The 12,262-nt window shown below is 41.2% G+C and overlaps 4 protein-coding genes across 5 annotated transcripts in view; 2 read left to right on the forward strand and 2 right to left on the reverse strand.

Moving 5' to 3' along the window:
* Nucleotides 1-12,262, reverse strand: part of LOC126369663 (abl interactor 2) — a 317,799-nt gene that overhangs the window by 160,589 nt on the left and 144,948 nt on the right. The gene's annotated exons all lie outside the window — the stretch shown is intronic.
* LOC126369626 (acetylcholinesterase-like) overlaps nucleotides 1-12,262 on the reverse strand; it is a 167,985-nt gene that overhangs the window by 155,098 nt on the left and 625 nt on the right. The window lies entirely within an intron of this gene.
* On the forward strand, nucleotides 2,863-4,265 carry LOC126369831 (uncharacterized). Its single transcript, XM_050014395.1, has 2 exons — nucleotides 2,863-3,846; nucleotides 4,257-4,265. Exons 1-2 carry the CDS (start codon nucleotides 2,863-2,865, stop codon nucleotides 4,263-4,265), a joined length of 993 nt encoding a protein of 330 aa, XP_049870352.1.
* On the forward strand, nucleotides 3,400-6,993 carry LOC126369832 (uncharacterized protein K02A2.6-like). The gene is made up of 4 exons (XM_050014396.1): nucleotides 3,400-3,846; nucleotides 4,251-5,306; nucleotides 5,931-6,085; nucleotides 6,791-6,993. The coding sequence occupies exons 2-4, from the start codon at nucleotides 4,345-4,347 to the stop codon at nucleotides 6,991-6,993; spliced, it is 1,320 nt and encodes a 439-aa protein (XP_049870353.1). The 5' UTR covers nucleotides 3,400-3,846; nucleotides 4,251-4,344.

Below are 12,262 nucleotides of genomic sequence, written 5' to 3' on the forward strand. Positions count from 1 at the left end.
TATAGCTCCATCTTCTTTCCGTGTGAGTTGTGAGAATTAAAATATAGTTAAAAAACTAAAATAAGTAAATACTTAGTTATTTAAATTTTAATTATACCAATTCCTACCAACTGTTGAATTACAATGATTAACTACAGATATATCGTTACATTTGTGGTTTTTAGTTTTTTTTTTTTATTCCACGTTCCTGTCGTAGTAGCCAGAGTTTCATACATTAAACGATAGCTTATGCAAACTTCGAAATTTAAACCGGGATTTTATGCTAACTTTTTTTTGGGCACAGCTAAAAATTAGCGTTGTGGCACTCCAAATTCAAATTCAAAATATTTTTATTCACTCCCTCAATGTTGGGGTGTTACAACATCTTTCTGAGCTGACGTCCCTTTTTAGAGATAAGGTTTAAACTCATTATTTTGTTCACTACTCTTTTCTGTTTACCTAGGTACCTACTTAATCAATCAATAATACTTTATTGCACTACGACATATACACAGGACATAAACATACGAATAAAAATAAACACAATAAGCGGCCTTATTGCTAGACAGCTATTTCTGCCAGGCAACCTTAGGGTGAAAGAAGTTACTTATTTGTAAAATATTTTTTTTCTTTCTTCTTTCTTTCTTTTCTGATGAACTAGAAGCAATATCGATTTCGGGGTTTTACTATAATGTTTTTAATCATAATATCTATAGAATTTTGGAGAAAAACAAGATGTAAAAAGCAACATGTACAAACACTGTGAATCGCGTCTGTATCGTTGCGAAAACTCGCAGTGTGTAAAGGACCTAACGAAAACACAATTGTCGACTAGGCCTTTGAAATGTAGGATTCTCTATTATCTGGTAGAAGCGACGGTGCATTTCTGTCAGCGCATCGTTGACCTGACAACCCAGTGAGTTGTAAGTAGTGAGGTGCCCCAGTCGATACGAGTTATCGACTTTCCACGTCAAAGGTTAAACTTGACTTCAATAACGTATTATCAAATTAAAATCAAATCTATTATTCGCATAGGATTCATGGTTTTGTAAACAGTTGAAAGGTTTTATGTTCTAAGTATCACATGATCCGCTAAATATAAGCATGCGAAAATTTATGAGGTAAGTAAGGTAAGTAAGTTAAGTTAGTAAGTAATATATAAATCTACTTACCTAACCTAATATAAATGTAATAAAAAAAGCAAACTTACAATATGAGTAGACAAAAGAAAATACATATATCGACCGCTAATCGACCTACTCTTCGATAAATTCGTATATATTTAACTTGACATAAACTCACGCACGTAATCCTAAAAAGACAACTTGCAGTCCAGCAAAGATTTATTATTTTTATTTTTGCCTCATTTAATTTATTTGCTTGCGACGGATACCTCGTAAGAGCCCTCAGCGCTCTCCATTTGTCCGACCAAGTTGTTAATGCCATTTGCGGCAAATCTACAACAAGTCACATCAAAAAAAGCCTGTGATGACATTCACAATTTGACCGGAAGCCAACAGATAAAGCGTTGGATGAAGATAGAACACGAACATATCTACACCAAAAACAATAAACAGATATAGAAGAGACTTTACTAAGGATATGTTTTGACCTTTGACATAAAGACGCGATAAAGATAAAATGGTGTCACCTTATTTTATCGCGCTATGTAGCACCTATAGCTTCAGTCTTCTTCTATCGTGTGTGTTATGAGGTGGATTACTAACCTCATCACCCCTGGTGTCAGGGTTATTATTGAGCCGCCAAAGGCCCCTGATATGGCCCATGTAAGGACCACTTACTTACATCAGTAAGTAGAAACCGGGACCAATGGCTTAACGTGCCTTCCGGAGCAAGGATCGTCTTACTTTCGGACAATCAGGTGATCAGCCTGTAATGTCCTAACCGAACTAGGGATCACAAAGTAATTTTGTGATATTTCCCCACCGGGATTCGAACCCGGGACCTCCGGATCGTTAACCTCACGCTCAACCACTGGACCACGGGGGCCGTTTATATAGCTCTAGTAAGTATCATATATCAGTGAAATGCATTAGGTACTAAAATGGTGTCGTAAATAATTGATATACGTGGTTCCCAGGTTTTGTGCCCGGTTAATGGCTATAGGCTCGCCCCCTATTAGGTGTATATGGGACTAAAAAATTGCTGACTAGCGGGTATATATATACTATACATCTCTGCCTACCCCTTCGAGGATACAAGGCGTGGTGCTAGGTTATGATATATTGCTTTTATTTCGGGTTCTACTTAGATGGCCTGAAGGTCCTGGATTTCATTTATCTATTTATATTTTATTATTTTCAAATATAAAGAATGCTACTTGACATGGTCATCAACATAGATATTCATCAATTATTAGATTTTATCATCAGAATTTGAATTCAGAACTAAACACTAATATTGTTGTTTCGTTTTGAATACTGCATGCCAAGGGAAAATGCTTTTACAAAAGCCAGTCTGACCTTCTAACCCGAAGGTAAAACCAGCCCAATTACAGGTTAGGTTTGTAAAGACTTTTAACTCAATCAAAATACGCAAATAGCAGTCGTTACCAGAATCTTAACATGTCGCATGATGCACGGATTCATGTGAAGTTTTTTGAAACGCAATCATAGAATAATGAATAATACTGTGATGTATGCCTTAAAGAAGGTAGTTTTGTTACCATACTTTTTTATATTTTTGTAGGTATGTCAATAACCTTTCTCTTTCGAAATACAAGTTATTAAGAACGGACGTGTTTTAGTGTTATCCCGATTTAACCCCGAATTCGTAGTCTCCTACGGGATTCTTCAGTGGCGACGAGAACTTAGTGCTCACGAGTGTTGTTTTTGTGATAAAGGTTAAATTATTTTGAGGAAAATGTCAATTGGCAAATTAGAAACGTTTGACCTTGCCAAGGACAGTTGGGACTCATACATTGATCGTTTGGAGCAGTATTTTGTGGTCAACGATGTTAAGGAGGCGTTGAAAGTAGCAACCTTGATTACAGTTATTGGCAGTGAAGCTTATGAGCTACTTGTGAATCTGTGCACCCCAGCTAAACCATCGAGCAAGACTTACAGTGACCTTGTGTCAATAATGAAAGGTCATATACAACCCAAGCCCAGTATTTTAGCACAACGTTATATTTTTCGGCAACGTTCACAACGAAGGGACGAAAGTATTGCGGAGTACGTGGCAGAGTTAAAGAAATTAACTAAACACTGTGGATTTACATCGCAGAGTTTATCAGAAAACTTACGCGATCAGTTCGTATGCGGCTTATCAAATGATAGCATCAGACAGCGGCTGTTCACAGAGGAGGACATCGGGTTCGAAAGAGCATACAAATTAGCAATTAGCATGGAAGCCGCCGAGGCGAATGCAGCAATCGTAGAAAATCGTACAAAGAGATGCGAACAATTTACTTCGGCAAACGAGTCAGCTGTGCATAAGGTGTTATCAGTGAAAGATAACGGGCGGCGCGGGGAGTCGCAGCGCAGCAGAGGCGGGAGCGGCGGCGCGGCCAGCTATAGTGGCCGGCCGAGCGGTCGCATAGTGCGCGGCGCGAACCCGGCAGCGGTCGGCGCTGGAGTAAACAACAACAATAGAAACCGAGCTGGTAGTTCAACGTGGCCAACAGGCAACCGCGAAGAAAATGACATGATGAGAGGCCAGGGCACTTGTGAAGCGTGTGGAGGACGACATAATTCCAGTTCATGTCAGTTTACTGATTATGTTTGTCGTGTATGCAATCGTCGTGGTCATTTAAAGCGAGTGTGCCCTAACTTGCGAGCCAAGACCACACTGTATAATATGATGGAGGAGGTTTTGAAGGACGACTCAGACGGAGGGAGCGACGAGGTAAATATTTTTTCTTTACAAACACGAAAAATTAAAAATAATGAACCGTACAAAGTGAACGTTGGCATCAATAAGGTGAATTTAGAAATGGAGATAGACACGGGGAGTGCGGTGTCGTGCATAAGCTATGATTGTTATAAAAGATATTTTCCTCAGTGCCCGATAACAAAAAGTGACTTATCTTTGCGTTACTATACCGGTGAACGTGTTGAACCGGTCGGAATGTTTACAGCAGAGGTTAAGTATGGCAACAGAATTAGAACATTGAATTTGTACATTGTAAATAGAGGAAATGTTAATTTGCTAGGTAGGCATTGGTTAAATGAGTTGTGTATAGATATTTTACAAACCAATTGTAATAACATTGTTGGATTCGATTGTGTATTTAATTTAGAAAAATTCAGTTCCAGATACTGTGAAGTGTTCTCGGAGGGTTTGGGGCGGTACACGGGCGGCACGGTCGGGTTCCAGGTGCGCGAGGGCGCGCGGCCCGTGTTCATGCGCGCACGCCCGCTGGCATATGCTCTGCGCGAGCCGGTGGAGCGAGCACTCGACTCGTTGGTCAACGATGGAGTCATTACACCTGTTAATACTTCGGACTGGGCGACTCCTATTGTACCGGTAATGAAGAAAGATGGCACTATTCGGGTATGTGGCGATTTCAAAATTACTCTCAATAAAGTATTAGAGGTGGACCGTTTTCCGTTACCGCGGGTCGAGGATCTGTTAACGAAGTTACATGGGGGAGACAAGTTTACGAAGATAGATTTGTCTCAGGCTTATTCCCAGTTCGAGTTGGATGAGAAATCGAAACAATACACGGTGATCAATACTCATCGGGGATTGTTTAAATATAATAGGCTAATTTTTGGCTTGGCATCAAGTCCCGGAATTTTTCAACGGAAGCTCGAGCAGTTATTTGCTGACATGCCCCGGGTGGGGGTGTTCTTAGATGACCTTATTATTACTGGACGAAACGACCAAGAACATATAGAAACTTTGCACGAGGTTTTCAATAGGTTAGCTCAGTATGGCTTAAAAATAAGAAAAGATAAATGCTCATTCTTTACCGACTCTGTGACGTATTTGGGTTTTGTGATAGATAGGGACGGAGTTCATACTACACCTGAGAAAATAGAAGCTATTTTAAAAGTTCCAGTGCCGCAAAATGTATCAGAGCTGCGCTCCTTCCTAGGTTTAGTTATGTACTATGCGAAGTTTGTTTCCAATATCAGTACAGTGTTATCTCCTTTGTATAAACTGCTACGCAAAGAGTCCAAGTATGTATGGGATGAGGATTGTGATCGCGCTTTCAATAAGGTGAAAGAGATGTTGGTGTCAAGCGAAGTGTTGGCCCACTACTCCCCGGAGCTGCCGCTGGTACTGACGACGGACGCCAGCAGTGTAGGCGTGGGCGCGGTCATCTCACACGTCACCCCGCAGCGCGAACGCCCGATATCGTACGCGTCGCGCGCTCTTAACTCTGCGGAAAGGGCGTATTCGCAAATTGAAAAGGAGGCACTCGCCATTATTTTCGGAATCAGAAAGTTTCACCAATACTTGTATGGTAGGAAGTTCGTGCTAAGAACAGATCACAAGCCATTGGTAGCGATTTTTGGTGATAAATATGGCATTCCCGTTATGGCCGCCAGTCGGATGCAGCGCTGGGCAGTGTTATTGTCGGGTTATGATTACAGCATCGAGTACGTTAGCAGCAAAAAAAATTCTGCGGATGCGTTGTCTCGTTTACCCGTAGGACGGCCATTGAAGGAATGTAGGGAGACCACCTACGTTAATTTTGTACAAGATTTCTTACCAGTCACCAGGAAAACGGTACTAGAACATTTACGTAAAGATAAGGTATTGCAAAAGGTAATGTTGAATATACACTCAGGCTGGCCCGGTGGTTGTGAGGAGGAAAGTATAAAACCCTATTATAACCGCCGTAATGAGCTATATAATGATATGGGTTGTATTGTTTGGGGTTACCGCTTGGTTATTCCAGTAACATTACGCGAGACATTGTTAAAAGAGCTGCATGTAGGTCATCTAGGCATTGTTAAAATGAAGAGTTTGGCGCGTAGTGTGATGTGGTGGCCGGGCATCGACGCAGACATCGAAGCAGCGTGTCGCGAGTGCGCCGTGTGCGTCGCTGAGAGCCCCGCACCCCCGCGCGCCCCGCCGCAACCCTGGCCACATGTCACAGAGCCTTGGTCTAGGTTGCACCTAGATTTCCTAGGTCCAATAATGGGGAAAACTTTTCTCATCATCATAGATTCGTCTACAAAATGGTTAGAAGCATTTCACATGTCCAAGACAACAGCCGGCGCAGTAATTAATGTTTTGAGAGAGACATTTGCCCGTTTTGGTTTGCCTAGGGAAATTGTTACAGACAATGGCCCTCCTTTTACCAGTCAGGAGTATGCGAATTTTATGACTAACAATGGAATTAGAATAGCTCATTCTGCGGCCTATCATCCGTCTTCAAATGGAGCAGCGGAGGGCGCAGTCAAGTTATGCAAGCGGGCAATTAAGAAGGCAAATAGGGATCAATGTGACGTAGATGTGGCCTTACAGACTTACCTAATGGCGTATAGAAATGTGGAGCATAGCACCACCGGCGCCTCACCAGCTATGTTGTTACAGCGTAGACAGTTACGTACACGTTTAGATTTATTGAGAGGTACAAGGCAAGTAGAGGATAGGGTGCGGGAAGTACAGGAAAGACAGGTGTCTCAAGCTGGGGGTGTCAGTAGGAATTTCAAAGAAGGGGATAAAGTGCATGTTCGAAATTTCACAGGAGGTGAGAAATGGGTTAGTGGTAGCATCAAACAAAAATTAGGGACACGTAATTACTTGGTTAACAGAGAGAATGGTCCACCTGTAGCGAAACATATTGATCAGTTAAAACGTAGATCGCCCCATACATGGTCATCTTTCTCAGAATCTGTTTCGGAGAGTGAGTCTGCCAAGACGCTAGACGGGGACATTGAGAACCCGAGCGATAGTCGAGTGCAGGCTCCTTCGACGAGCGATGGCGGCCAATCCTCCAACCCGACCGTCCCGCTCGCTGACGCTCGGCGTCCTGGTCTTAGACCTAGAGATATGCTCCGATCCGTTACGAGATACGGTTTCGAGATCGACTGATAATTTGTTATTATAAATATAATTAAGCTAGGTTTACTAAGTTAAGCTTAAAACTGTATAAAACAATTTATTTCTTTATTAGACGATTGTCAGGTTGTAAGATTAAGCTTACTATTATTATATTCAACTTTTGCACAGTGTTCTTAGTTAAGGGTGAGGGTGTGATGTATGCCTTAAAGAAGGTAGTTTTGTTACCATACTTTTTTATATTTTTGTAGGTATGTCAATAACCTTTCTCTTTCGAAATACAAGTTATTAAGAACGGACGTGTTTTAGTGTTATCCCGATTTAACCCCGAATTCGTAGTCTCCTACGGGATTCTTCAAATACTACTTATAGAACGGCAACTCTGCGCCCCCCACCAGCGTCTGAGCTAGGTTTACCTCGACCCCCTCGAACACAGTTTAGACTTGAATCGTGAAGGCTGCACGCAGACCGTTGTTTTTATTTTTCATCAGATTAGTTTATATGTTCGAATTTTGAAATTGGACGCCGATGTTCTTATGTCTGATTCGAATATTTGATCCTACAGTAATTTCCCGCGCTGGGTACGCCTGCGCGGTGCCTATAAATATTTATTTTTCATGGTGACTGTTCATCAAAACATGCTAATAATTTGCAATAAAATTAAACCTAGGCTAAGTGCTTAATGTAAAAATAAAGTGAATGAAATTAATTAGTTCAGTGATTTTTAAGTCAAGTGTAAAGCCTTTATTTATATCGTAAACCTTCTATTCTAATAACGGTTAAATTAGGTATTGTAATCGGCAGCCCTCAGACGTCACACACACAGTTGCACGAGTTGATAATGTCAATGTATAGTGTCTGTGTAAAATGAGGTCGATTGTATGAAGTGTCCGGGGTATGACGCAATTTAAGGCCAAGAATAAGAATTCGACCCACAAGGAGCATTTGACCTTACTGTCCACTCCTTAAATTTCGCCTCTAGGTGCAAAGCGCGTTGCGTGACAATCCACAATTTACTCCGTCAGCTATTTTCTGATATACCTACTCAGGTATAAAGTTCTTATCGCAGCATTCTGTCCGGTCAAATAGGGATTAGGACACACCTCGCATACTCCTTACAAAAATCTCATTCTTACCACACGGCCTTTTATGACTAAAGCATACCCCGGACACTTCATACAAAGGACCTAGTTTTACACAGACACCACACATTGACGTTATCGTACACGCGCATCTGTGTGTGTGACGTCTGACGCCATACGATTCAAGTCCAAACTATGTTCGAGGGGGGTGAAGTAAAGCTAGCTCAGACGCTGGTGGGGAGCGTAGTATTCTTTATTCTATGACTAAATTAAGACCCAAGAGGGGGTGAGATTGGCGCCCGATAGAAATTAGCGCGGGGCGGAGTTTTCGATGGAGTGAGTTTCGAGGTAGTATTTTCTTAAATATTCAAGGTGTAGCATAGTGCGAAACAGTCGTTTCAAGAAATTGTATGGTTCCAAAAGCCTCCACCAATCCGCAATGGAACGGAATAGTGTGCTCCATCCCCCTGCGGATGAGTGAATGAATTCTCTGTCGTCTTCTGTATTTCCGAATGCAAATAACCCGGGTGCTTTGAAGCCCAGAGTGAACAGGCAGCTTCTGGGCGAGCTCGCTCCCCGAGCCTCGTCAATGCCTTCGGGCAAATCTAGGGCCAAGAGCAAACAAAAAAAACATCCACTTCAAAATTACCCAAGCGGTACAATAGTTGTTTAAGGGGCAGATCCAAGAACTCTCTGGAACTCTTTGATGATAGGTGGGACAGCACTATTCTGTGTTTATTTCTTTAGGTGAAGCTGCATGTCTCTTCAAGATACTACATTAGGAGGTTGCTGTTATAGATATCTCAACAATAGGAACTTCACACTTGTGAGTGTCTGTGTGTGTGTGTGTGTGGAGGATATTACCATAGTTTTTAAGTTCACATTGTTACTAGAATCAGAATCAAAATCAGAATCAGAATCATTTATTCAACGTTATTATCATGGATAAACTTGTTGAAGGTCAATGTAACATTTTGAATTTACGTCATTTCGCAAGGTGTTATGGCTGAGGAGAAGAAATGACAAGAAACTGCAACAGCAACACATCTTTTAAATCAATGAGGGTACATTACAAGTTATTTAATAACTAGAGGAACACATTTAATACCAGACATGTTTATCATTTAGGTAATCATTAATCTTATAATAAGCTTTTTTACATAAAGTAAGCTTCACGTGAGCTTTAAATTTATTCTCTGACCAATTTAAAATATTATCTGGTATTTTATTGTAAAAACGTATACATAACCCCAAAAAAGATGAATTTAATATACTTAATTTACTAACAATATGGGTTAATAATTAAAACACATAATACCGGGTTCTGAACGCGGAAAACCCGGTATTATGTGTTTAATTATGATAATAGCCTCGTAAACCTCAAACAATGTATACGTATTATAATATCTTAGCTTTATATCTGGTAAAAAATACATCTCTTCATTTTTAATGGAAATAAATATTTTTTTAAATACTCGGCTTACCTTTCACGTTCTAACGGAAAGCTCGGTATGGTGGGGGTACTTACACTTAGTTCATCTTGCGATGGATGTACTTACCTCTAAGTACTCGTAGTTTGTGTTATGTTAAAATTCAAAATGTTTATTTCGGAAACTAGTCCATATTATGTTAGTAACAGAAAGCTTAACCTAGTATTAGTAACAGATTCGAAAGACAACATAAAAATAAGCTACATGAGATCGACCCGAGTCACCGAATCCGCGAGCAGCTATGTAACTGCGTGTAAATGCTCGAAATAAAACATATATTCAAAAAGTATATAAATATGTGTGTGGGATGTGTCCACTATTTATTTTTTATTATTTTATTTTACTTTTGCGCGCTATACTGCATCTGTACAAGTGTACTATATCCTCTGCCGAAGGTTGTCTGGAAGAGATCGCTCACAGCGATAAGGCCGCCTTTGCCCACCTTAGAATAAGTTTATCCTGTAAATGTCTTGTAAATTTGTGTGCTATAATTGTTTTTATTATTATTATTATTATAAGTAAGTACTTATAAGCTCGTAAATTTCTAATTCACTCTTGTTTTGTTTTGAAGATTATTTAATAGAGTTGCCCCTGCATCGTGATACATCGAGCTGACAATCGACATCTCTATTTGGTTTTGCAGCTGTGGAGCGCGGCGGGATTTAATTGAATTATTTGAATGAGCTCGACGTTTCCGCTGCCAGCGGCTGGTGGCTGCAGGATACACCAATTGTCACTTCTCACCATGTTTTGATATACAACTGCATCGGGAATGTAAAGGGAAATTAACGTCAAGGGGTTTGAATGGAAAGCTGTGTATATCTGTGAGTAGGTGTACGGGGAAATGCGGTTCGGAAGTATTTGACCTAACCTGTATTGAGAAGGTCAGATAGGTAGTCTGTTCTGTAAAAATCCAGACCTGTCAAATCTTCAGGTTGGGTAAGCGGATCTGTGAGAAACGGGATAACGCTATGGAGATGATGATGATGTGAGTAACTAAGTCAAACCGTGAAAGCCATGTTCGAAGAACGCGTGACTTTCATCGTAGTAACACTTCTTCTTCTATCGTGTGGGTTGTGAGGTGAATTACCAACCCCATCAACCCTGGTGTCAAGGTCATTATTGAGCCGCCAAAGGCTCATGTAACGACTACTTACTTACATCAGTAAGTTGTAACCGGGACCAACGGCGTAACGTGCCTTCCGAAGCACGGATCATCTTACTTTTTAGACAATCAGGTGATCAGCCTATAATGTGTAGTATCACTGGTTCGAAACCATTGACTTCAAGTTAGATCAGCCCTCAGTTGGAATGCCAGTCGTGCGGACGCCACTGCCGCTCTTATATTGGACTTCTCAGCCATACAAGACGTTGCCACAGAAACGATGTATAAATCATCTGATCAAGATGTATAGGCATTATGATGACGATACATAAGATCACGCCTATTTCTTTTTGGGGTAGGCAGAGACCACGCAATTCCACTTACTACTGTTTGGCAAGTGAAGCCCGTGAAAAACGGGATAACGCTAGAGAAATGATGACGATAGATTCAAGAACGTAATATAATCGTAAGAATGTAGGTACAGTCATGAGCAAAATCATGTACCCACTTTAGAACCCTGTCGCACTATCATATTTGTCATTAAATGAGACTTACGGTTCAATTTGTCAAGAAAGTTAATGTGACACGGTTTCAAAGTGCATACATATTAGTACTCGTGACCGTACCTACGGTTTATACTGTCCCATATGTTGGTTGCATAAGGAAGAGAAGGGCTCTGGAAATTCCGGGTCGCTCTGTGGAGCATATCAGAGGAAGCTATTGTTCAATTTGAATAGACAGATGTCTTAGTAGTAATGGGAATAGGGTCGCTAGGAGCTCGAGTTATTTCACCTCCGCCATAGAATAAAGAATAATACTACGTGTAGTATTATTGAGGAGCTCGGTGGCGCAGCGGTAAACGCGCTCGGTCTGCGATTGTTGAAGTTAAGCAACTTTCGCAAAGGCCGGTCATAGGATGGGTGACCACAAAAAAAAAGTTTTCATCTCGAGCTCCTCCGTGCTTCGGAAGGCACGTTAAGCCGTTGGTCCCGACTGCATTAGCAGTCGTTAATAATCATCAATCCGCACTGGGCTCGCGTGGTGGTTTAAGGCCCGATCTCCCTATCGATCCATAGGGAAGGCCCGTACCCCAGCAATGGGGCTTATAGGCTGATGATGATGATGACTACGTACAGAACGGTAACTCTCCGCCCCGCACCAATTCGTATCGAGTGCTAACCTCACCCCCTTTGGGTCTTACTTTAGTCTTACACGGCCATAAGCCGCTGAAGAGTAAGGGAGAAGGGACTGTGTCTGGCTCGCTCTTACTCATTAGGCGGCATAGGGAAAGATTGTGATTTTTGAATGGAGTGTCCGGTATATGCCTCCGTGAAAAAAAAATATCAATACGTTATGAGCAATATAAATCCACTTCAGATTAGAACCTTGTCGCATTAACATATTCGACATTTTGCAAGACTTACCGTTGGTTTGCCCATTATAGACGGCGATACGGCTCACAAATATAAATATACTTTATTGCACCAAAATAAAAGGAAATATTTACAAGAGTCTTAACGAAGTACACCTATCACGTTGGTCTAACAGAAAGCTCGGTGAGGTGTGAGTTAGTTGATCTTGCGATGGATATGCCCCTGACTACCCCATTGGGTTATAGTCGTGAG

This window comes from Pectinophora gossypiella, chromosome 9 (assembly GCF_024362695.1).
Source record: "Pectinophora gossypiella chromosome 9, ilPecGoss1.1, whole genome shotgun sequence".
NCBI classification, from domain to species: domain Eukaryota; kingdom Metazoa; phylum Arthropoda; class Insecta; order Lepidoptera; family Gelechiidae; genus Pectinophora; species Pectinophora gossypiella.

Bases quoted from the DNA above. Each gene is read 5' to 3' on its own strand.
- LOC126369831 (XM_050014395.1), top strand. From the start codon at position 2,863: ATGTCAATTGGCAAATTAGAAACGTTTGACCTTGCCAAGGACAGTTGG.
- LOC126369832 (XM_050014396.1), top strand. From the start codon at position 4,345: ATGCGCGCACGCCCGCTGGCATATGCTCTGCGCGAGCCGGTGGAGCGA. The intron at 5,307-5,930 runs GTACGCGTCGCG...TTTGGCGCGTAG, and splicing joins CAGCGCGAACGCCCGATATC to TGTGATGTGGTGGCCGGGCA. The intron at 6,086-6,790 runs GTCCAATAATGG...CATCTTTCTCAG, and splicing joins GTTGCACCTAGATTTCCTAG to AATCTGTTTCGGAGAGTGAG.